The sequence below is a fragment of the Botrytis cinerea genome, chromosome 10, assembly GCF_000143535.2.
Source record: "Botrytis cinerea B05.10 chromosome 10, complete sequence".
Taxonomy (NCBI): Eukaryota; Fungi; Ascomycota; class Leotiomycetes; order Helotiales; family Sclerotiniaceae; genus Botrytis; species Botrytis cinerea.
Window position 1 is genome coordinate 1102102 of NC_037319.1, and position 26200 is coordinate 1128301.

The 26200-nt window shown below is 44.5% G+C and overlaps 8 protein-coding genes across 8 annotated transcripts; 5 read left to right on the forward strand and 3 right to left on the reverse strand.

The window, feature by feature from the left end:
- Positions 1-16: 16 nt before the first annotated feature.
- On the forward strand, positions 17-1611 carry BCIN_10g02970 (hypothetical protein). The gene has a single exon (XM_024695534.1). The coding sequence runs from the start codon at positions 459-461 to the stop codon at positions 1467-1469; it is 1011 nt and encodes a 336-aa protein (XP_024551328.1). The 5' UTR covers positions 17-458; the 3' UTR covers positions 1470-1611.
- Positions 1612-3641: 2030 nt separating this feature from the next.
- BCIN_10g02980 (hypothetical protein) lies at positions 3642-7651 on the reverse strand. The gene is made up of 4 exons (XM_024695535.1): positions 6445-7651; positions 5899-6365; positions 5532-5833; positions 3642-5435 (listed from the first exon to the last, which is right to left on the reverse strand). The coding sequence occupies exons 2-4, from the start codon at positions 6221-6223 to the stop codon at positions 4020-4022; spliced, it is 2043 nt and encodes a 680-aa protein (XP_024551329.1). The 5' UTR covers positions 6224-6365; positions 6445-7651; the 3' UTR covers positions 3642-4019.
- Positions 7652-7912: 261 nt separating this feature from the next.
- On the reverse strand, positions 7913-10410 carry Bccwc22. The gene has a single exon (XM_024695536.1). It carries the CDS (start codon positions 10344-10346, stop codon positions 8292-8294), a length of 2055 nt encoding a protein of 684 aa, XP_024551330.1. The 5' UTR covers positions 10347-10410; the 3' UTR covers positions 7913-8291.
- A 91-nt stretch (positions 10411-10501) lies between these two features.
- BCIN_10g03000 (hypothetical protein) lies at positions 10502-11585 on the forward strand. The gene is made up of 3 exons (XM_001556879.2): positions 10502-10926; positions 10998-11078; positions 11135-11585. Exons 1-3 carry the CDS (start codon positions 10924-10926, stop codon positions 11318-11320), a joined length of 270 nt encoding a protein of 89 aa, XP_001556929.1. The 5' UTR covers positions 10502-10923; the 3' UTR covers positions 11321-11585.
- Positions 11586-12175: 590 nt separating this feature from the next.
- BCIN_10g03010 (hypothetical protein) lies at positions 12176-17238 on the forward strand. The gene is made up of 2 exons (XM_001556878.2): positions 12176-13538; positions 13605-17238. Exons 1-2 carry the CDS (start codon positions 13345-13347, stop codon positions 16813-16815), a joined length of 3405 nt encoding a protein of 1134 aa, XP_001556928.1. The 5' UTR covers positions 12176-13344; the 3' UTR covers positions 16816-17238.
- Positions 17239-17405: 167 nt separating this feature from the next.
- Positions 17406-20177, reverse strand: BCIN_10g03020 (hypothetical protein). Its single transcript, XM_001556877.2, has one exon. It carries the CDS (start codon positions 19248-19250, stop codon positions 17787-17789), a length of 1464 nt encoding a protein of 487 aa, XP_001556927.2. The 5' UTR covers positions 19251-20177; the 3' UTR covers positions 17406-17786.
- Positions 20178-21811: 1634 nt separating this feature from the next.
- Positions 21812-23523, forward strand: BCIN_10g03030 (hypothetical protein). The gene has a single exon (XM_001556876.2). It carries the CDS (start codon positions 21995-21997, stop codon positions 22991-22993), a length of 999 nt encoding a protein of 332 aa, XP_001556926.2. The 5' UTR covers positions 21812-21994; the 3' UTR covers positions 22994-23523.
- Positions 23524-23753: 230 nt separating this feature from the next.
- On the forward strand, positions 23754-25446 carry BCIN_10g03040 (hypothetical protein). The gene has a single exon (XM_001556875.2). The coding sequence runs from the start codon at positions 24039-24041 to the stop codon at positions 25275-25277; it is 1239 nt and encodes a 412-aa protein (XP_001556925.1). The 5' UTR covers positions 23754-24038; the 3' UTR covers positions 25278-25446.
- The last annotated feature ends 754 nt before the right edge of the window (positions 25447-26200 follow it).

Below are 26200 nucleotides of genomic sequence, written 5' to 3' on the forward strand. Positions count from 1 at the left end.
ACCCACATTCATTTCTGTTTAAAATCATGTTTTCTTGGATTATAAGACAAGTCTGATGTCTCAGAACCATTCATATTGTAATGGTCCTGCCCTACTCAATAGATTCGCCTTGTCAGCAGGTTTGGCAAGCGCCACTACAACAATTTCACCACTGCAGACATCATCCCGCCCTACTTCCACTTGACTCTACATAATTTATCACACCTATTTCCCATCAAATATTATCAGGAACTCAGCGACCTCACATATTTTAATATCATTGATCATCTTATTCCCCTAATTATTAATGGCATATATATTTCAAAATATCTTGCCGAATAACAGAACTTTATCCCCCACCGCTATCATCTTATGAAAGACTGTACCACAGCCAGCCCTGGAACCTATAATATCTCCTCCGATCGTACCATTATACTATACGCACAAAGGCAGTTGGGTCTTGGTAGTGCCACATAGTCATGCCAGAGAAGCACGAGTTTGATGTGAGAACACTCAGACGAGGCTCACAAAGTTCTGAACTGGAACGACACAGCCTACCGCCAGACATTTATGATAGTCCGAGACCATCAGTGTCTCCACCCCCATATTGTGTACAAGATGAGTATCCTCCCTGTGACCCAGGACACCTCTCGACTACAGATGACCCGTCAAACGAACAACTCGCGACCACTACAAAAATCCATGATCCTGAACAGTACCCACAAGTTCTCCAACGGAGAAAAAATTATGACACCGTCAACCTCACATACAGACCGGGCAAGCAACCTCCCAACAACAAGATTGGCGCTCGAAGGAATCGCGGCCACTTCAGATCTGAGATATGGAAGTCTTCAGAAGAGACCCCCAGGCTGAGAACAATACAAACTTCCAAGCCGAGAAGATACTTCTCCCGCACATTCCCTGCCGATTCTCTCACGCAGCCACATCTCGACCAATGCTATAATCGGCCATATGGATTCTGTCTAAGAACCCCGCTTCAAGAGGAACATGAAAATACAAAATCAGCTCAAGATCTATGCCTCGAACTAGATCATCTACAGAAGCAAATACGGTATTTAAAATCTGCCGTCATACCAGTTGAGAAAGAATTTCATTCACCAGCTGCACAATTACCAAAATACGGCAATGATGATCCACAGTCGGAAATTCTCATTATGGCTGAAAGAGAACGCATGATATCTCAGAGAATGCAGTGGCTACAAAACCAACTGGTGATCATATGGCGAGAGGTTGAAAGAACGGAGCGTGCGCATAAGTACACCGTTGAAGAATTGACAAGGGTTAGTGACTCAAATGATCGACTGGCACAGCCGTTTAGAGATATGGCCAGGGCGATGAATGAAAGAAATTTAGGAAGAAGATGGTTACAAGGGAAAATACCGTGGGCTAATGCTGTGCATATCGGGAGTGAGGTGCCGGATTTTGCTATGATTTTGACACGGGAGCGAGTTATGACAGAGGGACTTTGATATGTACATAGGTTGACATGGTGGGCGGAAACAGCGATTAGTATTCATTCTTCAGCGTTCACTATCAATTGGAATATTCTTGACCACTAGGAACTGAGACTCGGGTAGCCTGCCGTATCGATGTGACAGGTGAAATGTGGCTTTAAAGGGGTGAGAATCAGTGTGCTAATTGCGTTGTAATATCTTCGCATCCAATTCCACAGAGATGTCCAAACTCTACGACTGTCAGTGATCAACCTAAAGTATCGGCCGAGATATGCTCTTCCATGGGTTGTAGATCCTAGGTATCTCAACAGTAAGTCGTTTTGGAGCATCACTCAAGATAGGATACCTTTGTGGATAACATAGAACTCTCCAACGAACTCTCAAGCTGAAATACATTGGATTAACATCTCACTCTTCAACCCTGAAGAACTGGCTACAGAACTTACGACGAGAGCGGTATTGATGTTTTAGCTTTGTGGGATGCTAGATTTTTATATTCCGAGATTTCGGACGGGAGTATGATAAGTCTCTCCTAGGGTTCTGTTCAATGCAGATGTGTGAATTTATTTGAACAAGGGGAATTGGATGAGTTGTTGATATGCATGCAATTGAGATGAAAGTTGAGCTGATGCGAATGTGAATTTATGGCATGATATAATGGCATGATATAAATATGGGCGTTCATATAACGTGCATGTCTAGAAGCTCCAATCCTATGATTCTCGCCCGTAGAAGCTCAGTTGATAGAACAGCTGGATGGTTGGAGAAGTAATATTACAGGATGCATACATATACACACCCCACGCCATCACTTTGGTGTCTCAATGGGTGCCATGTGAGCATACAATCATGCAACGCAGCAAAGAAATATTTAGAGGTATAGAGAAAGAAGATATTCTATTTTGCATTACATCTTAGGAATTTGGCGAAGAAAGCAGAAAATGACATATAAATGCCAAACACTCGAGAAGCAAATGTATAGACAACAAAACGTCTTCACGATATAGCCCTTCCATTCTAGCAACCACCCACTTAAAATCAAACATAGAAGTATTATTCTCCCTCTGTCAGTGCCCTAGACATCTTTGTTCAAACCCAACTACTCCACATATTATTCGTCAATCTTATAGCATATCCATCCTGTGCCCAGCACATTTTTTTCGTCGAATTGCCTCATATCACTCAAGCTCCCCCTCGGATTCCAAGTTCTTCCCTGCGTTTTCGCTATGCAGAGCCCTTGGTGTCTCGTCGTTCACAACACCTCCCTCCAGTGTCCATCCCATCCAAGGACTATTCTCTACTTCTTCGCATCCTTCTTGACCTTCGGCTTCGCATACGGTTTATTTGTTTCGTAATGAATCCAAAACGCGATTGCAACCAACGTAAACAATCCAATCAACACCAGAATCAACTGGACGAAAAGAAATGGAGTTGTTTGGAGAACAGCGGTGGCTTTAGGCGTGAATCCCAACCATTTGAAGGCATTGGGTCCAGAGAATGCTTGTCCCATTTTCGCTTTACAGTGCTTTCTTGAAGATTAAATATGGAGATGAGGATAAGGTACAAGATTGAAGACGGAATTTGGATCGGCAAGCTGGGTGGATGTAAGGTTCGGAGGGATAGCGACGATGGTCTTGACCGATGTCAATTGTATGTGAAAAATGTAGATGATTAAGTGTCAATTGTCTCAAAAGGGTAGAGAATTCGATCCGGTCAACAGAAGGCAAGTAGTAGCACGATTTGTCGACAATGCAAACAATGTACGAAATACAGACAGAGAGAGAGAAACGAGAGATCAAAACCTACCACGGGAAAGAAGGAGACGCTCTCCTAAAAACCTAAGATATATGAGACAGTCTACTGGCGTTTCAAATCCTTGGCATGGTGTTACTATAAGTCCATGTTTTGAGGCTCATTGCCGAATGCTGGCAGGGGCAGCAGAAGGAGAGCGGTCGATGAGAGGTCGATGAGAGGTCGATGTGAGGTCGAGGGGGATTCAAGATGTTACAGATTTGTAGGAGAGTTGTCGCAGGAAACAAAGCTTTGACAATATCATTGGGTGGTAATAATAGTGGATCAGATGGGGTATGGCCAATTACATGGGGTTGCAGCTTGATGTGTGTGTACTCGTATGGCGGCACAACATTATATGCTATTTTCATATCCTCATAGCGGCAACGTCAGTGTTGGACAATAAATCAGTCTGTCTAATTGTTTTGATGCGGTACTTGTATATTGTGGAATTCACCGAATTACTTGAATTTATAGTCTATTGCTCTTGCAAACAATATTTTCACAAATCTCATGTGATATTCAGTAGCATAGCCCATATTGAATGCTAGGACCACTTTTTGATGTCCAGATCAAAAATGTCTAATCATCTCTAGGAAGGCCCTTTTATGTCTTTGAAGACGAGATAAATCACCTCAGTTTGTCCATGTACACAGATCCATACCCCCATTCTAACAAATACGTTTGTGTGAAATCTGCTCTACGCCAGCAATGATGTGGATAAACACATATCGCAGATTACTTGCATTGTATGTCGTATATCATGTAAGAATTTTATTCTTCGGGCAGTAGCCGATCGGTTTCTGGCTTGGGTTGTGAGTCTAATTGCGGTTCCGAGGGTGTCTCAGGGCTTAGAGACACACTTTCAACTTTTTGCAGGATACCCTTTCCAGCTCTACTCAACGCTTCCATAATGCTTTCCATTGATCGACTTTCCTGTCTGACAGCTTTCAATGCGGCTTCCACCTCTTCACAACGCTTCTGCAAGCGCTTGATTTCTGCTTTGAGTAGATTGGACTGGTCATCCTTTGCGCGGAGTTGTCCGTTACTAGTCGATTCTGTCGATGCAATACCAGTTGACACTTCATCATTGCACTCACTGAATGAAGGGACATTTTTCTCAATGCGTCCCGGTAAGAGTGAGTTTGCGCTAAAACTTTCCGTATAAATCTTCATTCCAGCACTCAATTGTTCAATCCTTTGCTCCATCTCAAGTCTCAACTTATTCCAGTTCTTTCTCTCTTCCCCAGTCTTTTCTTCTAGTTGACTAGCCATCTTCACAATCTCGACGTACTGTGCCCCTTCTTGTACTGCTGCTTGTCGGTAAGTGTCCCTACTTTTCGCAAGATCCTCGATGTCTCCCTCCAATTCGAGAACTTGGGAATTTAATCGCGTTTTCTCTTCGGTAAGGCTAAAAATTTCGATATCGGAAACCTCGTGCTTCTTCTCGAGGGCGCTCGCTCGACTCTGAGACCGCGAGAAAGCAGCAAGGAGCTTATCGTGTTCACTCTGCAACGATGATAAGGCGATCTTTTGAATAGAAACTTCATGTTGTAGCGCTGCTGTATGGACTTGCAATGCGCTATCCGATGATTGCGCATTTGCAATAGGAGGTAGAACATGGTTAGAAGTGTGAGGGTTTGATGATTGAGACGGGCCACTAGACAGACCCGTATATGCTGTCGACCCTGAAGGGGATGAAAAGCTGGCCGAGGTCGGAGATGGAGACGGAAAAGCTCGTCCTGGTGAAGATGGTAATTGTCGAGCTGAGGCTGAAGGGGGATTCATACTCGAAAGCCTCCGGCTCGAATGGTCGATTGACAAAGGGTTGTAGTTGGGAGATTGAGTTCTTATGGGTGGAAGTCCTTCACTGACTGATTTAGCCATAGACCTGCGTCTTTGGTGCATTCTAGAATCAGACATGCCCGTTTCATTCAATGTAGTTCTCTGGTGGTCATCTTCAATACGTCGTTTCATGATGATTAAAGGATCATATGGGGTCACACTGTTAACAACATCCTTTTTGAGGGGGACCTTTGAAGACCCTGGAGGGATCTGCTGTACGAATTTATCGGCGAGCTCGTTGACTTTGTTGATCTTGGTAAGTATCCAGTGGAGTGTTTGTTTTAGGCCAAAGTCAATCATTGGAGGTGGGTCTCCAGAAGGAAGAAGACGCAACTGTGAGTGAGCCTAATATTTTGTAAGCACGATTCGAAGGACTACACATGAGTATAAACGGAATGGACCCTCTCGATAACAAGAATCAAGCACTTTGCTGCTACTTACTGGATTGATACCACGCTTCTCGGAATCTATACCCGAACGGAGCGTCTCCGCTAGCTGAGTAAGCCCAACGCTGCAAGCCTGTGTAACAAGGGCAAGTTCAGGGTTCTTTTGGCAATGCTCGCAACACTCTGGTGAAGATTCTTCTTCGTGATCAAATGTAGTCTGCCGCCTGCACTGGCGACATAAATCAGACACATGTTGCGGGGAGTCCACCCGACCATTTGCGGTCAATCGGGGAGGTTGAACAGGAGTAGAAGCATTCTGGATCGTCTGATTATAATCATGACCATATCCACTTGAATCTAAAGAGTAAGGTTTGAGTTAGTAATTAAACATGACACTTTTTTAGGCCATCCTAAACACCTACAGTGTGCCTGCGATGGGGGAATTTTCCCATGTGCGTCTAGATCCACCCTCGCTACTCCTTTGTAATCACCCCCCTCGTAACGCGACCTTTTCACGACCGAACTTTCGCCATTCCGAATATTCTGGTTATTTTGGGTCGCCCATTTTCCAGAATGGTCATATACTGAGTACGGCAAAAGCGGTCCAGCTTCAATTGGTGGTAGTGTTCCGTGATGCCAACTATTACTACTTCCACTGTGTTGTGTTGATGTTTTCGTATCGTCTTCCCAAGGACGTTTAGTGCCTGATCGATACGATTGGGGAGACTCTTTTGATCGTGCATCCATCACCGCACTGCCAATACCACTATATTACTGGGACTGTAGACAATGGCCGATCCATTCGTCCTCCTGACTTCAAACAATGGTGTCGTCGTTCCCGAATTTAAACTGGTGCGCGCGCATGAGAGATATGTTCTACCGGTGAAGTCTATATCACAAAGAATCATCAGTATTCCGAAGGTATTTCAAGAACTCGTAGCCAGACATGACAAGAAATCACTGCTTACATGTTTTCTGTATAAAAGTCAAGGAAAGTGATATACTCAGGCATATGCAGCAGATAGCCCTGTGATCTAGGTGCTGTCTGCGCACCATCTGAAATATATACCGTGCGATGGAGAAGTAAGAAAAGCAAGTAGTCAAATGACAAATTCCTTTAGAGAGATACGACGCCGGCCATGATTTGGAACAATTGGATGAAGGACGTTGTGCACTGTGCACTGTGCATTCTAAGCTCTGTTACATGGCTTTTCTCTATCGAATCTGAAAGGACAGGCTCGTACGGTAGTAATATCATTCATACATTCATAAGAGAAAGTGGGTTTGGGCAAGGAGTGTGTGAGGCAGCGTTAGCCTTACAAACTGTGCTGACGCGCTGAGGATCTTTGCTCAATATTACAATTCACTCGGTAAGGTGTTCTAGTCGGTTGAACGTTCATGGTGATTCGTTAAGAAAGTGAGGTAATGCAAAACGGAAGAGGGGGCGAAATGAATCCTTGGATTATGAATTTCTGTGCTTTACCCTTGGCTGATTTCATGTCCCTTGTATCAATTTTCCGAACAGGCGGAAATCGGGCTGCATCGAAAGGGTTGAAGTTGTTGCTATTGCATCAATGGAATGGATGTGATGGGAATCAGTTGATCCTTCCCTCCGAGAGTCCCTCGAACGGTTTATATTTCGTGGCTGACTGGCTTTTCTCCTTACGAGACTAGTACCCAACTTGGAAAGGGTCAATTTTGATTCACAATATGGCCGTGGTACAGCATCTGGTAGTTGCTTGGAGTCTTGGCCTGGCAAATTGCGGGTTGGTTAGGTCGGTATTTAGATGGTTGAATAGTATGCCCCGTAGACCGTTTGACGAGCGGGTTCAACAACAGCCAGGGTAGAAAGAAAAGAAAGGTTGTTGATTTTGTGTAGTAAGTCTTGGATTGGCCGTCATGTTCTCTTCTTTTCAGGAAATGGTGTGGTGTGGTGTGATTGATGGTTGGTGGAGATCATCTTTGGCGGTTGGGAGTTCGGGGGTTGGGGAGTCAAAAACGCTTACACATACAAGGTCTTGCTTACTCAGATTCAACATCTCCACTGAGTTTGACTAAAGTACCCGGTTGAGTTCATTTTGAACCTTGTTGTGTATATCCTTATTCAGATAACCATTCGAAAATTTAGAGTTTTTGAGCAAGTTTTACATTATATGAGTGTTTGAGTGGATGTTCAAATACTTGAATGGTAACCTGCATACGCCGAGGATTTATCGTCAGTGAGAAAGGGGTACATCTTTGCGTGCATGAGAAGAGCCTAGAAGACCTACAGTGTTGTAAGAATGGGACAAAACGCAGATCACTAGATTTATCAGCCAGATATTACAAACTCGGGGTTCGGGATACCTTCGTACTACCAGAGAATGTAATCCGTACAGAGTTCGTACACACAACCGTAGACGTTGAAGGAAGAAACTACATAGACGTCCCAAAACGTGCAAAAAATGAGCATTTTGCTTCGGATATATATTTGCCATCGCTCACGCGACCGACAATTTCCTTCCATAGGTAACCCGGTGCTTGCGTGATGGATCCTCAGTGTTCATCGGGTAATCATATGAATCGCAAAGCATATCTCCAACAGCTGGCTCGAGCGATGAAGTTGTCATACGGGCACTGGTGGCGCCAAAAAGTAATTCGGGCTGAATCATCTCCGATCATCACAAAATTACAAGCAGTAAGTTGGAAAGTTGGTTGAAATTCACTGTTCTTGATTGAACTGGGTATTAAAATTAGATACATATGTGCCACGCCCCGTTCCCAGAAAGCCCCCTTGTCAAGCAAATGCAATTTGTGGTGTCCGATCAATTGAAATCTAATCAGACAATCGTCGCTGTCGTTTCGGTGCCCGCTCCGAGGAGAGCGATCGCGATCGCGAGTATCTATCGCCGTTGCGAGATCGTTTAGGTGGGGAGCGTGATCGGCTTGGGGAGCGGGACCGTGACCTAGTCCGAGAGCGATATCGAGAGCGATATCTAGATCGAGATGGAGACCGAGACCGAGATAAAGACCGAGATAAAGACCGGGTCCGGGACCGAGTGCGGGAACGAGAGCGAGACGGAGAGCGGGACGGAGAGCGGGACGGAGAGCGAGATCGAGAGCGGGATCGAGAGCGGGATCTAGACAAAGAGCGAGAGCGAGAACGAGACCTTGAATAGGAAGAGCCCGTATATGATGAATAACTAGAAACAGAACTTCCCGAGTCCGATGTCGCATCAGCAGCAGCCGCAGGTAAGGTTGGCAGCGCTGGTTTTGGCATATTCTGGAGGTATTCGCGCATCTCTTCAGTGATAGCACCCATCCCAATACTTGTGAAGTAATTGATAGAGAACCTCGTGTTGCGAGGGTTATCACGAGGGAATAATCCTTCGAAATAAGGTCGCAGTATATCGTCCTTCAAGCGGGCTTGCAATTTTGCCATTCCCATTGCTTCCGATAGATCCTGGAAAAGAATTTTGATGAATATACGACTGCTTGATGTTGTCTCTTCTTCATTCAGGTGTACAATAGACAAAACGTGCCAGCCAAGAGCATCAGAGCTAAGAAGATGGCCGAAAAATCTCGCGATGTTTCGTAGCCTGTTTGTTTCGTACCGATGTATGGTATCATAGTATTTTGCAAATGATTGCTCAAAAAGATCGGTCCAAAGACGATTAATCTTTGCGAACCGCTCCCCGATGAGCCCATAAAACTTTGAATATGTTCTCTCCTGGGAGCAACATTCGATAACCATGGAAGGAAGTTCTGGCTCTTGTCCGGGTGGCAGTGTAACTTTCATCAGCTTGTGGCAACATTCTTCGGGGTCGATACTAGACATGATAGTCAGGTATATGGTTCGTCGTAGGTTGACGAGATCCGTATTGCTCTGATCCTTGATTTCTAAAGCCTTTTCTTCTTTTTTCTCCTCGTCATCCTCGCTATCGTCTTCCTCGTCATCATCATCCTCGTCGTCACTTCCCTCTCCAAGAATTTCCGCTTTCAATCGTTTGTATAATTCCTCATTTTGCTCCCATTCAGGATCGAATTTGAAAATATTCAGTCCATCTTGGACATCAATTTCATCATCCAGGGCCATGCGGTGTGTGATTTGATCTTCCTCCTCCACGAGATCCAACTCTTCCTTGATCGCAGGATTATCTTTATACTTGTCTTTTCGGACTTGGAAAAGAACTTCAATCATATATTGCACCCGTTTATCAATATCTGCCTCATTCAGAATGTTCCTGAACTGATCGAACACTGCTAGTGCAATAGGCCCGCTCATCTCTTCGAGATGTTGACCCACTTCACGCGTCAATCCGACCGCAATTTCAACACTATCGTCCGTTGGCTTATTGAGAAGTAACAGTAGAATCTGCGCCGCGACAATCTCGTTTGCTACCTGTTGATTACAAAGATGGGCGATGAATGTGGTGGCAGAAAGACAGACAGCCTTATCGTTTCTCTTGAACCCTTTTTTGAACTGAACTATAAGACGTTTTAACAGAAGCTCTCCAACCTGGGGAAGCTTCGTATTGACGATCGCGGCCATGGCGGCATATATCGGTGTGAATGGTAAACTGGCAGCCTGGGCCTTCATAATACTCCTACAGAATAGCCCTCGACCTCGAATCAGATTCTCTCCGAATAACTCTGGCACAATATGTTTTATGTTTGAGACATTAACTTTGTTGATTAAACCGTTGATAGACTTCTTCAAAGCTTCCCAGGCCATTCGCTGATATTCTTTGCTCGATTTGTCGGTGATCTGGGATTGAAGAGCTCGTAGGCGCGCAGGTGGTATATAGGTACCACCAGATCGCATCGTAAGAAGTTTCTCATATTCGGCTTTCGCAGCAGCCTGCTTTTCTTCCTCCGATCTCTTCTCCATGACTGCGTGGGTAGATTCTAACGATTGAAATCGTCAGATGGTTGTCTCTTTTTGAAAAGGTGACGGGTATTGAAAATGAGGAATTGACGCAGGGTTAATGGCGCGCTAATGAACGCGATGAAGCTAAGATAAGATAACAGTCACGTGTGCCTCCAGAAGTCGTGCCTTCATTTGTTCTGGCGTAATTATTTTGAAATATAACAGACAATATATTTGTTTCCTGAATACATATGGTACATCTAGGTCGGTACGTCGTTTATTCCACTTCCAACGATTTGCAATAGAACATTCACAAGCAGCATGGTGCTGTCCTGTATTTAAATATTACATAAGTCACAGGTAGCTTTTACTGTGCTTGTTAGATTAGAGCCGTGCACCAGTCCCCCCTTGTATTACGAAAGACCAGATTGACTTGACAGGGAAAGGAAGCTCTCATGCACTTTTGAACAATCAAATTGCCTTCAATTTCTTTACGATAGTCACTCAAGAAAGTAAGGACAAGACACACCTCTCAATTCTTCAAGCTTTCGGTGTTCGGGTTGATTTCATCACACTCCTTTAAAAGTCTATTGCAACAATGGTAAGATATATCCAGTCCGCGTGTAGCTGATTTTTCGCAACCTGCGCTGAAAGTTATACTAACATTCGCAGCTCGATCAACTAGTTGGCCTCGCGATGCTTGTCGCTGCTTCCGTCGTCTTCCTCTACTACACTATTTGGACTCTACTTATGGTACGGATATTATGCCCTCGTCAAGAAAGGGGTTTGAAGCTAACTGCAGGATCCAGCCATTCGTCGACTCCGATCATCCTCTCCAAAACGTATTCCCTCCTCGAGTCTGGGCAATCAGAATACCTGTCATCCTTATATTGTTGGCATCGGCTGTTGTCGGGTCCTTTTTGAGTGTGGTCATGATCAGAAGCAACAGAAAGAAGGCTGCCAAAGCGAAAGCTGCTTTGAAGAAGAAGGCATAAATGGGTTATACTGGGGCGGATTTGGTTAATGGGATTGGTGTTGCGGCAGCACAATAATGCTATATTTACATGATATCGAACTCACTGTATGCTCGCCTGGTAGTCAGTGGGAGCCCGTGGAAAATTTGGCGCAAATTGTGGAAAGGTTGGGCGTGAGTTTTTTTGGCATTTGTGAGGAATTTATATATGCATAAAATACCCACGATAAGCAGATGTCTATTTTCAGTCTATGCACTTGGTGATGATAATGGTATCAGTTGGCTCAATCGAACTTCTATGTGTTGTCATGAGCGAACTATGAACGCGGTCGTCGGCTTTGCATTCCGGCATAATCTGAAATCCTAGTAACAACAAAACTGCTTGACGCCAGCAACAACGGGTTCGCTGTACCTGCAGGAGACGTTGTTCTATTGCTACTTGACAATCGAGCTAGCGATATCCTCCTCTTCTAACGTGGCTAATTTACTGAGATCTACGATGCATCCTGCCTTCATGAACATCAGTCAAATTTACAAAGTAATTCACAAAGTGATGTTCGGTCCAGATGTGCCTCAATTGAAGGCCGGAAATGTATGAATAGTTACCAGTCTGGAGATGTCTCAAGTGCCCTGGCTCTGTTTGATCCACGGTACAGTTTATGCTCGGTACGCTCAAATGGTTAAAAGGGGGCTAGTTATGTGGCCCATTGTGGTGTATTACTCAGGTAGCTGCCGCTAGAGCCAATGGATCTAATACATATACAATAACTCGATATGAGCACATGTTGCCTGCTCCAGAGATAAGTAGACAGAGAGGAAGGAGATCTACAGAGAAGCGAGAGTTATTATTAGTCTACCAGTCAATCATCTTCCTCCTGTGAATCCGTCTATGGTCACGGATTCCAGCAGTAGATGTGATAGGTAATGAACACTTGGTCCCATGACTCTCATCGAGCTGATATCAAACGTCATCAATACCAAGCTGACACTATTTGAGAACTTGTCTGAGGGCGGCGGGAATCAGCTGCGAGGGAGGGCAAAGCTCTTTGATAGACAGACTAGGTACCTGATGACCGTGTCTATCAGCGAGATGTTTAAAGTATTAAGGAGAATGGCATCGAATACGACGCATATTGCGGTGTAGCATCGGGATATGAAAGTATCGCCTCTATTGATCGGGAGCGGCTATAATTAGCACAAAAGAACAATGAAAAGGCATTTCTGGTGGTGACAATGGAATGGAATGGAATGGATGCACTCCGCCATGCTTGCTGGGTAGGCCAATAGATAGGCAGGCAACGTGAATAACAACAATAGCAAAGTGTTTGGTATGATATGTGTGTGTGTGTGTGTGTATATCGTACATGTAGGAGAGTAGTCGACACCAGGGCAGGGAGCGGTAGCCACCACAATCATCGACGCAATGGATCAAAGAACAAAATAGCTTTTGCGTACACTTCCGCAACTCAAGGACGACAACTTGGTTATATATCCATTAGCTTCCACGAGTCTGCATACACAAACCTTTATCCTGCATATCTGAATCACCCATCCGTTGACTGATACGGTCAACTCGTGCCCAGGTGTACATGATCTCCCCACTCTTGGCGAATGCCCCTCTTCATACCGCAAACATATGCCAACCAGACTGCGATACCAGATCAGATAGCCATCCAGCCAGCCAGCCATCCAGCCCGGCTCAGATTCAGGAGCTCTTTATGAAGGAGGGAAGGGAGAGCAACAACAACCTACAAACACAAATACATCGTTTTATCAATATTCATTACCTTCCCTAAAGACGCTTACAAACACGCATCCTTTAAAATACATTCTTTATTATTCAAATCTTCCCGCGCGTTATCCTGAATTCTGATTGTTCAGGAAGCCCGGGAAACTATCAAGTGTCAGACATCCGAAACACCTTACGACCTCATCATCGTGTCAACCTCGATCAACCCGAGTCCTGGACTACAAACACACTACATCTACATTACATCAACTATAGAAACTCGCAAGTCTCTTTGATAGGACTTTATAACCATTTGAATGCCCCCCTCATACGACAACGAAACCAACAACAATTCAAGCGGAACATCACAATCTAATAAAACTGGCAAAGGCGCGTCCGCTGGAGTGCAGATTCCCACCAAGAACGGCAAGAAGAATGGGTCGGCGAGGGATGGCGGCGGTGGTTCTGGAGGAATTATGGCTGCGGTGACGAAGAATAATGCCGCGAAATCGTGGGTTTCTTCTTTCGTAAAGACTCTCCTCAACATACCTGTTTGCTAATCTGCCATCTCATGTAGTAAGAACAAATCTCCCGTGGTGACTCCTCCAACACCATCTCCAGAGACGACGCCAGTTGTTTCCATACAAGATGAAAGTTCCGTGACATCACCTATGTTGGAGGCCCTATCGTCCACCTCTCAGGGTTCTTCTGTCACGCACCATACAAATGAATGGGCTAAGGATATTCCAGCGTTTTCCAGTTCTCCGAATAACCTTATCAGTCTCGGCGAATCGCCGCCTACTCTGCCATCTTCATACGAGGACAAGATTACGAACTACGGCTATCCCGCGAAAGAACAAAAAGGGTCTCCCAATAATCACATTCCCTTATCTTCTTCGCCAATAAGTACACTAGGCCGTAGAAGACCTGTGAGCTACCAAATGGATGGAAACCTCCCATACAGTCCTGAAGAATATCACTCCGCGCTGGCTTATGCAGCTCGACGTACCTCGAGCTATTCACAACAATCACAGGCGATGCGATATAATCCTTATCCGCCACTCCCACATCAACCTCAAGCCCACTTCCATGGAGCGCCTGATACCAATCTTATGCTGTCACCAAGAACTCCGGGCCTGGTCCCTGGTGAGAAAGGCTTTTTTTGTGGATTTGATACTTATCCGGCTCAAGATACAAACAAACCTCCAAACAGCGTGATTGTCACTGGATTTGAGGGTGGACTTAGTGTTCATAATGTTACGAAGAGAGGTCTCAATAGAATCCTTACTTTAGATGGGTTGAGGGGCGGGGTTTACAATACCAAGATCCTTCCGTGGAATGCTTCATCGGAACTTGCTTTCCAATATCCTTTGATCGCGGTCGTTGTACACGGTCCCGTTCGAACAATTAGTGACAGCTCCAGCGCCGAACACACTGCGTCTTCAGAAATTCCTCCCGCTGCAGTTGACGAAGAGGGTTCAAATTCCCCGCGACTACCAACCCGCTCTGTCAACGGCGACAACGATGATGATTTGATAGACTATTATCAAACAACCGTGGAAATATATTCCTTGAGTACAAAGAAACATATTGCCACCCTACTATCTACTCCAAAAATTCACGTACCAATACCTCCATCGAGCCCATTGTTCACAGCACCAGCCCCTATGGGTTCTTTGACAATCCGAGCGGATCGGGGCAACGTTGTCGTAGCTTCCGGTATTACTGGCGAAACATGGATCTTTCGGCAACGGGATGGTAGTGAGAAAGTCGAGTTCAAGTGTATTGGAAAGGTATGGACAACCGTTCAACATGGTCTTTCCGTAGATCCCGCTGTTTTCAACAACGTCGCTGAAGGTGGACGTCAAGCTGAGGCTAGTCCACGATCTCAATACAAAGCCTCAATACTATCTTTGAATGGACGTTGGCTAGCTTATTGTCCATCAGCAGCAACTTCTCAAATCTCACTCCGTGCTACCATTCCTGAAAGCCTCGCAACAGGGCGCGTCCCTGGCTTGAATTCACAAGCTCCACCTCATCTTCCTGCCGTAAACTGCCTAGTGGACACTCCTGGTGGTGAAGGGGTACTGAAACAAGTTCTTCAAGCGGCAACACAAGGAATTGTTGAAATTTCAGGCTATGTTGGCAAACAAGGTGCTCAGTATTGGAATAATTATTGGAACAAATCTACACCCCAGCAAACGAACAGTGGGAACGGGTACCCAGCGCCCCAGAATATTTCGCCTCAATTCCCTCCTACGCATGGAATCAATAGCCAAGCGAGCACTACAAGTAAGGATCCTGGTCTGATATCAATTCTAGACTTGGACTCGCTCGCCCAGCAAACTTCGGGATCTTCAATTCACCCGTTGGCTACTTTCCCCGTGCCTCACGGATGTAGTTTCTTGTCACTTGCGCCTAGCGGTCTAGCGTTGTTCACGGCCAGTAGTAAAGGCGATGTTCAGTTTGTCTGGGACCTTATGCGATTGCACTATTCAAGGTCATCTCTCCTGAAAGGGGCGAGCTCCCAAAATGGAGGACTACATGGGCCACACGTACGACAGATTGCACAATTCTCGCGCATGACTATTGCAAGAATTGTGGATGTCGTATGGACTGCACCGCACGGTGAGCGTGCTGCGATGGTTACTGAGCCTGGAACGGTTCATATCCTCGATCTTCCAGCTAGTGCTTTTACCTGGCCTCCACCACGGCGACGCATTCACTCCGAAAATTCCGAGCAGGTAACTCCTGATGCTAATAGTGCTGCGCTTTCTGCTGTTGGGGTGGCCTCAAGTGCCGTGTCGTCATTATGGACCGTGGCTAGACCTCTGGTAGGTTCCCGCCGGCGTCGAAGTAGTGTCGGCATTCCAGGCATCACTGCCGCAAGCGTGAAGTCGCAAGCAGGACAAGGAACACAGGCATTGGCCGCTGGAATTAGCCGTTCTGTGGGCGCTGCAACTGGTAAAATGAATGAAATGCGAAAATCTGGTGGGACAAAACTGCATCTACCCAAGAGTAGAAACATTCCAAACCCAAACTGCGTGAGGTTCTTCAATGGGAAACATGGCGATTCGATTACCGTAGTTGGTGGGGGCATCATACGAATCTATACTGTGAAAGGCAGGAGGGCAGATCGTCCAGCGGATAAGCAAAAAGCATCTAGGGGTGCCAAATACGTCGAGTATCAAGTACCTTCTCTGCCTGATATTAGAATTGCACCGGGACCGGTGCCCGACGATGTTCTTGAAACTTTGACTAGAGATGCAGGAGAGAATTGGAAAGCGAGACAAGTATCAACTCGGATGCCGCCCCTATCTGGAGCTGAATCCTCAATACCTCAAGCAGAAATTGAGTCGAATGCTCCATATCAGCCATTCCATACAGATCGACGAGTTAGTCTCCACGTTTATTGTCACGGAAAGACTAAATCATCTTCTTCAACGTCTACAAGTGATTCACCTGACAATAGTGTGGCTGATTCGTCCAAGAAGGCGTGGGCATTTGGCGGCCCTATAAGAAGTACGAGACTGGACGTTGGTCCACCTCAACTTACGGAAGACGATTACCAAGCTTCTTCCTACCACCGAGCTCTCCCATCCTCCGCCATCGAGCGCGTGATGAGGGTTGCAGACAGCAATTTCGAGGATATGGAGCAGATTGTGGTTACTACTCGAAGGCGCAAGGGTGCTAGTTCGAACGGTGCCCCAAGGGCAGGTGATGAGGATGAGGAAGGTTTCTTTGAAGATGATTGCGAGGTCCTGGATTTTGCTAGTCAGCGGGTTTGATCGATTACAAATTCTTCAGCCAAATCTTTTCGCACTTTGTGGCAAGCGCATTCAACACAACGATCGGCCGAGAAGAGGTTTGGTCTATGACCCACGGTGATACACTTATAAACAATTGCTCGCCTTTTGATTTCGATAGAAGGTAATAGGGCCTTCACAGGTTTCCTAGCATTGCATCTTTTCAATTTTTCTGTAGTTGAATCTCTATAGGGAGTCTGCGGTGAGCACTTATGCATAGCTTAGGTTTAACGGCGTTTTTGGTTAAGGACATACAAGTCTTTGGGCTGGGCGAGCTAGAGGCTAGGGTACTGGTGATATGGAATAGCTGGGATTATACAGAATGGCCTGATATGCTTTTGTGAGATACCATAAACAAGAATACAACAAGTAATTTTCCAATTGGCAATATCTATTCTCTACGCAACATTGATTTTTTGTGTCCAGATGCATTATTCCAATGTTTTGATTGTGCATTTGAACCCGTGTTGACGGTCTTATACACTCTTTCATAGTCAATGGGGTATCAGAGATATTGTGTACAAAATGTAAAAGGCCACTTGTGCTCTGTTATGAATGTAAGTCTCAAAATTTGAATAAAACCTATACTAACCCTCATGTCATTGGTCTACCTCGAGGATACACGTGTAGAACGTAAATCGCGCATGCGTAATACATCACAAATTTGTGGGCACAAGTTTCATAGTCCCGTTCCCATGCCTTGGTTACCTTTTGGGAGATTCCGGCGATTATTAGATAGCAAGAAACACGGTGGTTTGAATTAAGGGCTTGAGATTGCTCTCCATATCGCGACTACTGGGCAAAGATGCAGTGGTCTTTTTCGGATCACTTCAATTGTACTTAAAAGATCGGTGTCATATCTGAGAATATTCTAATGCCATGTCTGGACTTCCGCCGACTATGGCTGGGTCTTCTGTAAAGCCTTGAGAATGAGGTCCTTGGCCCACGATGCCCTACATAAACCGCCATATTGCTCCTGCAACCGGCGTATTATCATTGTCCTCCATGCTCCCGTTTACACTTTTAATCCATTCCTGTTCTAATGCCATCGCATCTGATTCTATTTGTGCCATGGTCTGCATCTCTAGAAGCATACCACCGACCAAGGCCCTGAGCCCACCAACCACACTTGCCATTGTAGACTCTTTTTCTAAACTTCCGAGATCTTCCAAGGCATCTCGCCATCCTGCTAATTTCCTGTTCAATACCAAGCATTCATCTTTCCATGCCAAATCTAGTTCCTCGATGAACACTATTTCCTCTTCCTCGTCCAACATCTGATCGTGATCCCTATCCCTCAATATCTCCTCACATCTGATAACCCACTTCTCAAACTTCCTCACGAGCCTCGCATATTTTCCTCCAGGCTCGCCTAGATTCCAAGCTTCATTGAGCACTTCATCGAGTAGTTGTATCTTCTCCTCTAAGCCCCACCCAGGAATTCCTATATCTTCCCACTCTTTGAAAGCAGCAGCATTGATTCGTCCCGCTTCCTCTACCTCCAGGCGAACTAACTCATCATGTCTCTTTACTACTGATTGGAACTTTGCCCCAAGCTTTTTCTTCGCACTCGCTTTCCATTGTCTGTTTACTAATTCCGCATCCCGATGCAACAAGTGCAATTGTAATAATTCATTCTGGAGCTTTGCGGTTTCCGCGGTTATCGCGATGTTCGCTGGGAGTTTGCTGGGAGTCGGGGCGGCGAGAAAGGACGCAGTATGTGGTTTAGAACCAACGTTTTTTGCTGGGGAAAAGTGCTGTTGAAGAGTCGAGAATGCAGGTTTGCGAATGGATGAATCTGCGTATAGAGATTGTGGGCGTGCTCTCACTGGGACATCTTGCGGTTGTACTCTCTGCGACGTTTGGCTCGGTGGACGAGATCTTTGTGACGTTTGACTGGGCGGGCGGGATCGCTGTGATGTTTGACTGGGTGGGCGGAGGACAGTGGAAGAATTGTTCAATATTGTCGATGAAGAATTTGTCCGTATATGGCACGGTCTCGTAGTAGCAGAAGTGATCGACGAGGTACGTACGTGCCGATTTGTAGAAGTTAGAGGTGGTCTTGAACGATCTTTTACGGGTTCGGACGTCGCAGCAGAATTTCGAACAGACGTTGATCGAGCCTGACCACCCGTCGTGGAAGGTTTGGTCACATTTGCCCGGGTCGATGGGGGACGTATGGTAGCATTGTTGGCACCAATGGAACTCGTCGTCGATGACCGTGTAGATGTGGGAGTGCTCGATGCGGTGGTGGAAATGGTTGTTCTCCGCGGTTTGATGGTAGTAGGTAAACGGCTGGGTGAGGCTATACTCTCGGGAGCTGCAGCCACAGATGATTTGATATCGGGACGACTTAGATTAGTAATTCTCTCTGAAGGTTTGCGAATTGATCTCGTCCTTGATGGTAATGTTGCCATGGTTTTTGGGTTGGTAGTTATGTTATGATATGTGTGAATTGCAGAATCAATTATTTGTTAATGGTTCGGTCGAACAATTGAATGGAACAACTGTGTTGCTATGTTGACATGTTATTTAAATACTGACATCCATCCTAGCGACGTTTTCACTTATTGATACTCGAGTACAGCAAGGCCATGCAGAAACGATGCAGCATTGCATGGGGAACAGAATCACTTGAAGTTGCGGTAAGTTACGAAGCTACGAACGAGGTTGCTACGGGGAACGCAGCTATTGGCAAGTGCCAGTCAATGGTACTTATTGGCTTGGGTTGCTTTGCTCTTTATATCTGAGGTTGTATGTGTGCAATGTTGGAGTCTCTCCATGAGTTTATCAATCAGATAGAAGTACGTCGTGTCGTGTCGTGTCGTGTTGTGTCGTGTCGTGCGTGTTCTTGTCCTTGCGTTTCTGGTAGAAGTGACTCGCAGTGACTGTCTAGGGTACGGGTATTCGTGGTACCTTACACCATTGATCGAGGTACATACATTATCGCAATCAACGATGCAGCACGTCAATCGTATCGACAGAGCGCAGCAAATCAATCGTCAACTCGGCCAATGGACTTGGGTTGATTGATCGAGTAACGACGACGGGATCAAGGGAGTCTGGCGAGACGAGCAACACATGGGAGAGCAGGTACTGAGAGAGTAATACGATGTAGTCGACACAAATACAATATATTTGATACTTCCTTTCTCTTCACTAATTCATTGGTAGGACCACGCGAACTGGGAGATGTCTTGGTCGATGTTCAAACTCAAATTGACGAGTTCAAGTTATATCATATCCACACGTATATATACTGTAGTATATACGTATAGTTATACCTAGTATGCGTATAGTTATACCTAGTATGCGTATTGAACATATGTGTATAAGACGAGTACATATAGAAATAGACATATATATATAGATACACGCACAAACGTAACCTTTTCTTCAAACCATCTCCTCACACCTACCTAACCAATAATTGCATTCAGCCCCGATCTCCAATACGAGGTCGAAAATGTATTTTCGTAACCTTCCGCTATGCAAAGTCGAGAGTACAACATCACATCATATCACATCAATACGACGACGAGGTATACGCACATGGCAAATTTATCTTTTCAAGGCCCCTTGCTATCTCATATCGTATCTCTCTATCTACCTATCTACATATCTACCTATCTACCTATCTACCTATCTACATATCCACATATCTATCTGCCCGGCATCTACGAAGATCGCCATGACGATCATTCTCACACACACCTGAAGTTTCGACTGTGGAAAACCCCCCGCCGTCTGCGCACGACTCTTGGAATTCTAAGTATAGATTGAAAAGAAAAGAGTGGAATAGAAAAGGAACGCCCTCTGACCTTCGCCCTCCATCCTCACTTCCGTCCCTTCTGCCATACCAAAGCATGATAATATATCCAACGGCGTGTAAAGCAGCTTGGCAAACAACATGGAATATGCTCAGAAACGCCTCATCTGAAATTCGAGGTAGGTATCCAGACTATCCGACATCCCATATATTGCTCATGATGGGATGAATTTCAATCAAGTAAAATCCAGCTTCCCTTCCACGGCATCCGTCTTGTTCCCTCCTTTTTCAGTGTAAATTTCCTTCTAGAACTCCTCGCCGGTTTCAATTTCATCATCATCAATATCCAAATCCATGCGTTGTAGGACAAGTGCAATAAGCACTTTAGTCAAAACAAATGCATGAACTTCTTGCAAGATATCTAGTCCATACATGCCCTTGCGAAGTTCCCCTTTCATCATTCCGTCGTTTGACCATTTCAGGGGATCCCGGTTGGCGACCTTGTTTTATATCACACCCAAAGTACCAAAGTAAGTCGAATATCTGTGGATTTGTGTGCTTTCTGTCTTCCTTTATTTTTCTCTCATTGTTGCAACTCTGATTCAATTCACTACATTGAATTGTATTGTTGTATTGAATTATCAATTTCACTTGAACAATCGTTCTTTTCTTTCGAGAAGTCAAGGCCGAGAGGCTTGAAACAAGATGGACACAGCAGTCAATTCGCCGTATCGAGAGCCCCTCTCGAAGTACACAAAGGCGCTTCCCAGTACACCTATGGAACTGGAAGATTCTCAACAAACAATCACGTCAAAAACCTTGCCTTCTTTGCCAGCAAGAACGAGTTCTCTGCCAGAGAGGAAAGGCTCAAAGCCAATGTCAATTCCACGTCGAGCCGTTGGGAGTACTTCAATCGCGTCAAAAAAGTCTTCCATTTCGAGCATATCATCTTCGGCTTACTCTGATTCTGTCCTTTCTCGAACTTTGTCCGGGAATAGCAACTTTACCAAAGATTCACTCAGCTATACTGAGTCCGAGTTTCGAAAAACTCCCCCGATACCAGAGAAAGAGGAAGAGAAACAAATATCTCCTGCAACACCAAGAAAGGATACAGGAAGCCCAGAATCTTTATCAAGTTCAAAATCTTCTCCAACGCAAGAAATTTGGAGGAGAAGATCGTTGGTAACCCAGAAGGGAATTGAGTTTCCTGATTTGAAACTCTTAAAGAGTAACGGCTCAACTGCAAGTCCTCCTTCCAAAAACGGCAACTCAGCACTCGATCGTTCCTTGCCCAAACTACCTAGTCAGGTTCTCCGATATAGAGAGCTTTCTGATCGAGAACGAGGTCTCATACCTGCTCGTGAAGCGCCGCAAGCACCAGTAGTACCGTCGATGGGCGCAAAGATTTCGAAGCTGAAAGATATCAGCAAACGAAAAGCCACGGATCAGTCTGATGAACTCAGTAGGCATGGCGACCCTGACAATGACCGATCCGGACATCTCAGAGAAGGCTATACGTCACAGTCAACAAACCCACCATACTCGCCCCATGGAGGTCTGCCAACACCGGAATATTTAAGATCGGATGAAGATCAAAGTCAGCCATCTACACCACAGGTGTTTTCACCGTCTACACCATCCAGCGATCTATCATCCGCAGCCCAAATACCAATGAAATCGGATGCTAGTCGCCCACACGATATCTCCGTTGCAACAGCGACCGACCGATCTCCACTCATACCTAATCTTCTTCATGGCAACCACTCTCGAAGTCCCTCTGAGACTTTGACCATCACATCTCCCCTGGATGTCGTCCGGTCACCGCAACCCCAAAAGCCACATGCCACCAAAACTATCCTTACACCTCAGCCCTCGCCGCCAGCTGAAACGGCATCCTTCTCGCCATCTATTACATCAACAACTCCAACTGTCACAACAAATCCACATTCCCGTCAGACTTCTCGAACTACTACCTCTCGTGCAACGTCTCTCTCTTACTCTTATTTCCCTTTATCGCCCTCCTCACTTCCCGCTCCTGGAACTATTCTACCAGCTCCTCTCATTACATCACAACATATCAATTGCTTTCAAAGTCACAGATTCATGCGGCGATCACGAAATAATTTATGTCCACTCCAATGCCAAACTTGCTCGAAGGGAGACTTTGAACAACAATGGAAATGTACATGGTGCTGTTTGAGGGTGTGTTCTGATTGCATGGCTGTTTTGGCAACAGTACAAAAAGACTTGGGAACTTTTTTGAAATTGATTGGAAAGGATACGCCAAATAAATTCGATGGCAAGACAATTATGGTGGGGAAAGATATCGGTGAGGGGAGTCAAAATGCGAACGAGGAGAACGAGAATCACCAAGTGGGTATTGAAGCGTGAGAGAACTTAACAGTCATACCATGGGATATATACATCTTTGTTGCGGAGTTTAAAAGGGGAAAATGTCATGGGATTTCAAGATCAAAGGCGGTCTTTATGAATCAATTTCAATTGTTTCATTGCGCGTAGTATTCGCAACAGTCCGTTTGGATGTATCCTCGGAACTGATCTTGCATATCCACATGCAACCTGATGGGCGATGGTAGGTATAGCAAAAAGCCGAGCTTCTATTGGGATAACCAGGACTAGCTTTTGTGCATATGACTAGTCATTGATGAATGTATATAGTATATTAGTGATACTCAGCGAAAACTATCCTGCTATTGTACACCGGATCGGTCAAGGGGTGGCGTGATATCATCAAGGCGAAGTGCATAGTCGGTCTGACCTTCTACTTTCATTTTGATCAAGTGGACTCCAGCCCCAAGAGAGTGGCTTTAACCATTCCAATGCCCTTCGAACAGGCCGGTTTTACTTGAGTTATTATGCCCGAGTACAATAAGATGTCTGCTAGCCTACGCTTGTGACCATGCTTCTTCTCCTTGAGCTAATAGTGCAATTGGTGACAGTAAGAAATAATTCAGAGATGGCAACAGACAAGAAATACTTATCACGTCAATATTCCGTTCCCCTTAATCAACATCTGCACATCAAAGTCTCTAGCGAGCTTTCGGGAGGCTTATCTTATCTACAGGGCTGGACTGGGCTAGCAAAACCTTAAATGACTCATTTTGACTAACCCTGATTCTCGCCCATTTTTGATGAGTCGAAGCCACTTTACTCGATTAGGACAATCCTACTCTCATATGTTTGATGGTTTGGAATCCATCAAGTAATTGCCAGGGTCGCATTCAAAGGGTTTGAGTATATAACAGTAAGTTCCATTCCTTCTTATCGCGAGAAGTCATACTAGATCATCAATTGTCTACAACACCACAAGCACTTTACATTACCTGTTCAGTACATCACATCGCTTGCCTCCAAACAACCAACGGCTTTCATGCTTCCAAGCCAAACATTCGCAAACACAGTTCACCACTACAACATGGCTTCTTCTGTCTCAGATCTTTACACTCGTCCTGAAGGGGTACATGCCATTCCAAAAGAATCTCTCGACCTACGACCTGATTCGGAGATCGATTATGATCTTTTACACCCCAAGTCAATTTCAAGTGAAAAGAATATTTGGTTCTTCTGGCATAGTGGTTTTCCCAACATGCATCATTATACGCAACGAAATGTTCGCGCCTGGCACCGGAGGTTTTCAAAACAAGGTTGGACTGTCCGTGTAATCGATCGACAGCGATCTTCACCTCTAAATGTCGCGAACTTCCTGGACATCAGCGATCTGGGTACCTTCCCTAGCGCTTTCATAGATGGTACTATTGGGGGCGAACATAGCCCGCAACATACATCTGATCTAGTCCGCTTTCCCCTCCTCTTAAAGTATGGTGGTGTGTATGCGGATGTGGGGATGATGCAAATCGGTGATCTAGACCGTATGTGGCGGGAGACCATTGATAACGATGCATCACCATTTGAGCTTTTATCATACAATGCAGGAACGGTTGATGAGCGTTGTCTCACGAATTACTTCTTAGCTTCAAAAAGAAGCAATCCCATGCTTGAAAGATCACACAAACTACTACTGGCTTTATGGGCTGCAGATGGTGGTAAGACAAGCACAGAGGGGATGCATTCTAATCCCTTATTGAAAGGAGTTGAGTTGATGGGGGGTTCATTCACTATTGAGGAGGACGGAAAAATCATTTCGGCTGAAGAATGTAGCAAGCTATTAACAGATTACATCATTCAGGGACAAGCAATGACGATGGTACTGGGACTAGTTGATGAAAATGACAACTGGGATGGGCCAAGATATTCTGCTGAGCATGTGTACGCCATCGAATACATGGAAGGTTCGCAGCTTATCAACGAGCTCACGGCCTGGGATGGACCAAAGGCATTTGCTTTGATGTCGCTTTCAATTCCTCGTAATGGGGAAGCAGAGAGCCCGGAGCAAACGCAGGCAAGAGAGATAGTGGAAGCTTGTTTGAAGAGAAGTTTTGGCTTCAAACTCGCTCACGGTCTTATTTTACGGGTATTGGGTGAGACGTTGGGGTCACTGTGGAGAAAGCATGATGGGTCAGATATAGTACCTGGAACATATGCGGATTGGTTGAGGCATGGCATGATATATTGGACGCAAGATGGACTTCCATCGAGAATGGAGTTTCAGATCATGGAGCCAATCAAAAGAGGGTCTTTATTAGCAAGCATTTGATCATTTAGATGAACATAATATAAAAGTTCATAATTGAACGTAATATAGAGATGTGTTCAAATTAAAAACATAATTATACTAGCTTCGCTCAATTTATGAAACTGAGTATAGATTAGTAGATCAATTAGTGTCAATATTATACCTAGAGATATTTGTAATCGAAGAAACAGTCTAGGAAATTAGTATAGACTCTTATAATTAAGTAAGATCGAATAGTAGTTTATAGATTATATATTAATATATCTATATGATCATATCGGTTTTAAATTCTACAGTAATAATGATGTCTTTGATTTAAATAATGGAATAAGCAAATTATGAAAATTATAAACAATTTTCGAAATGAATTTTCCAAATGTTTATAAGATATTTATATAACGTTATGTATTTATAGAAATGAATCAAAAACGAATTCAATAATGAAATTGGATTTTAATAAAATCGATAATAATGTAATAATACTAATAAAAGAATATTAATAAAAGAATATTAATGGTTTCGTAGAAGCAAACGAAGTGGAAAAGTACTAATGTATTATGTAATCATATATCTATATAGCAGGCCATTTTCATATTTGCAGATTTATAAAACCTCTTCTGATTGATTATAAGTAATGTGCTGATGCTAGGGTAGGGTTGTTCCAGCCGAAAACCTTTTTTGATTGGTTATAAGTAATGTGTTGTTCCGGTTGAGTAGAGTTGTAGATTTTACAAAATTCTTTCAATTCAGTATATAATCTTAAAAAAAAAGAAAATTTGATTAAAAAAAAAGTAATTAGATTAAAGCAATTGGAAGCTTTCTAATAATCTAATTAGTTTTAGGGTAAGATCTATAATAATAATAGAATCAATTGATTGAATTGAAAGAATAAATAAAGATGGATTTGAAAAAGTATTTGTAAACAAATATATAATACCTGAGGT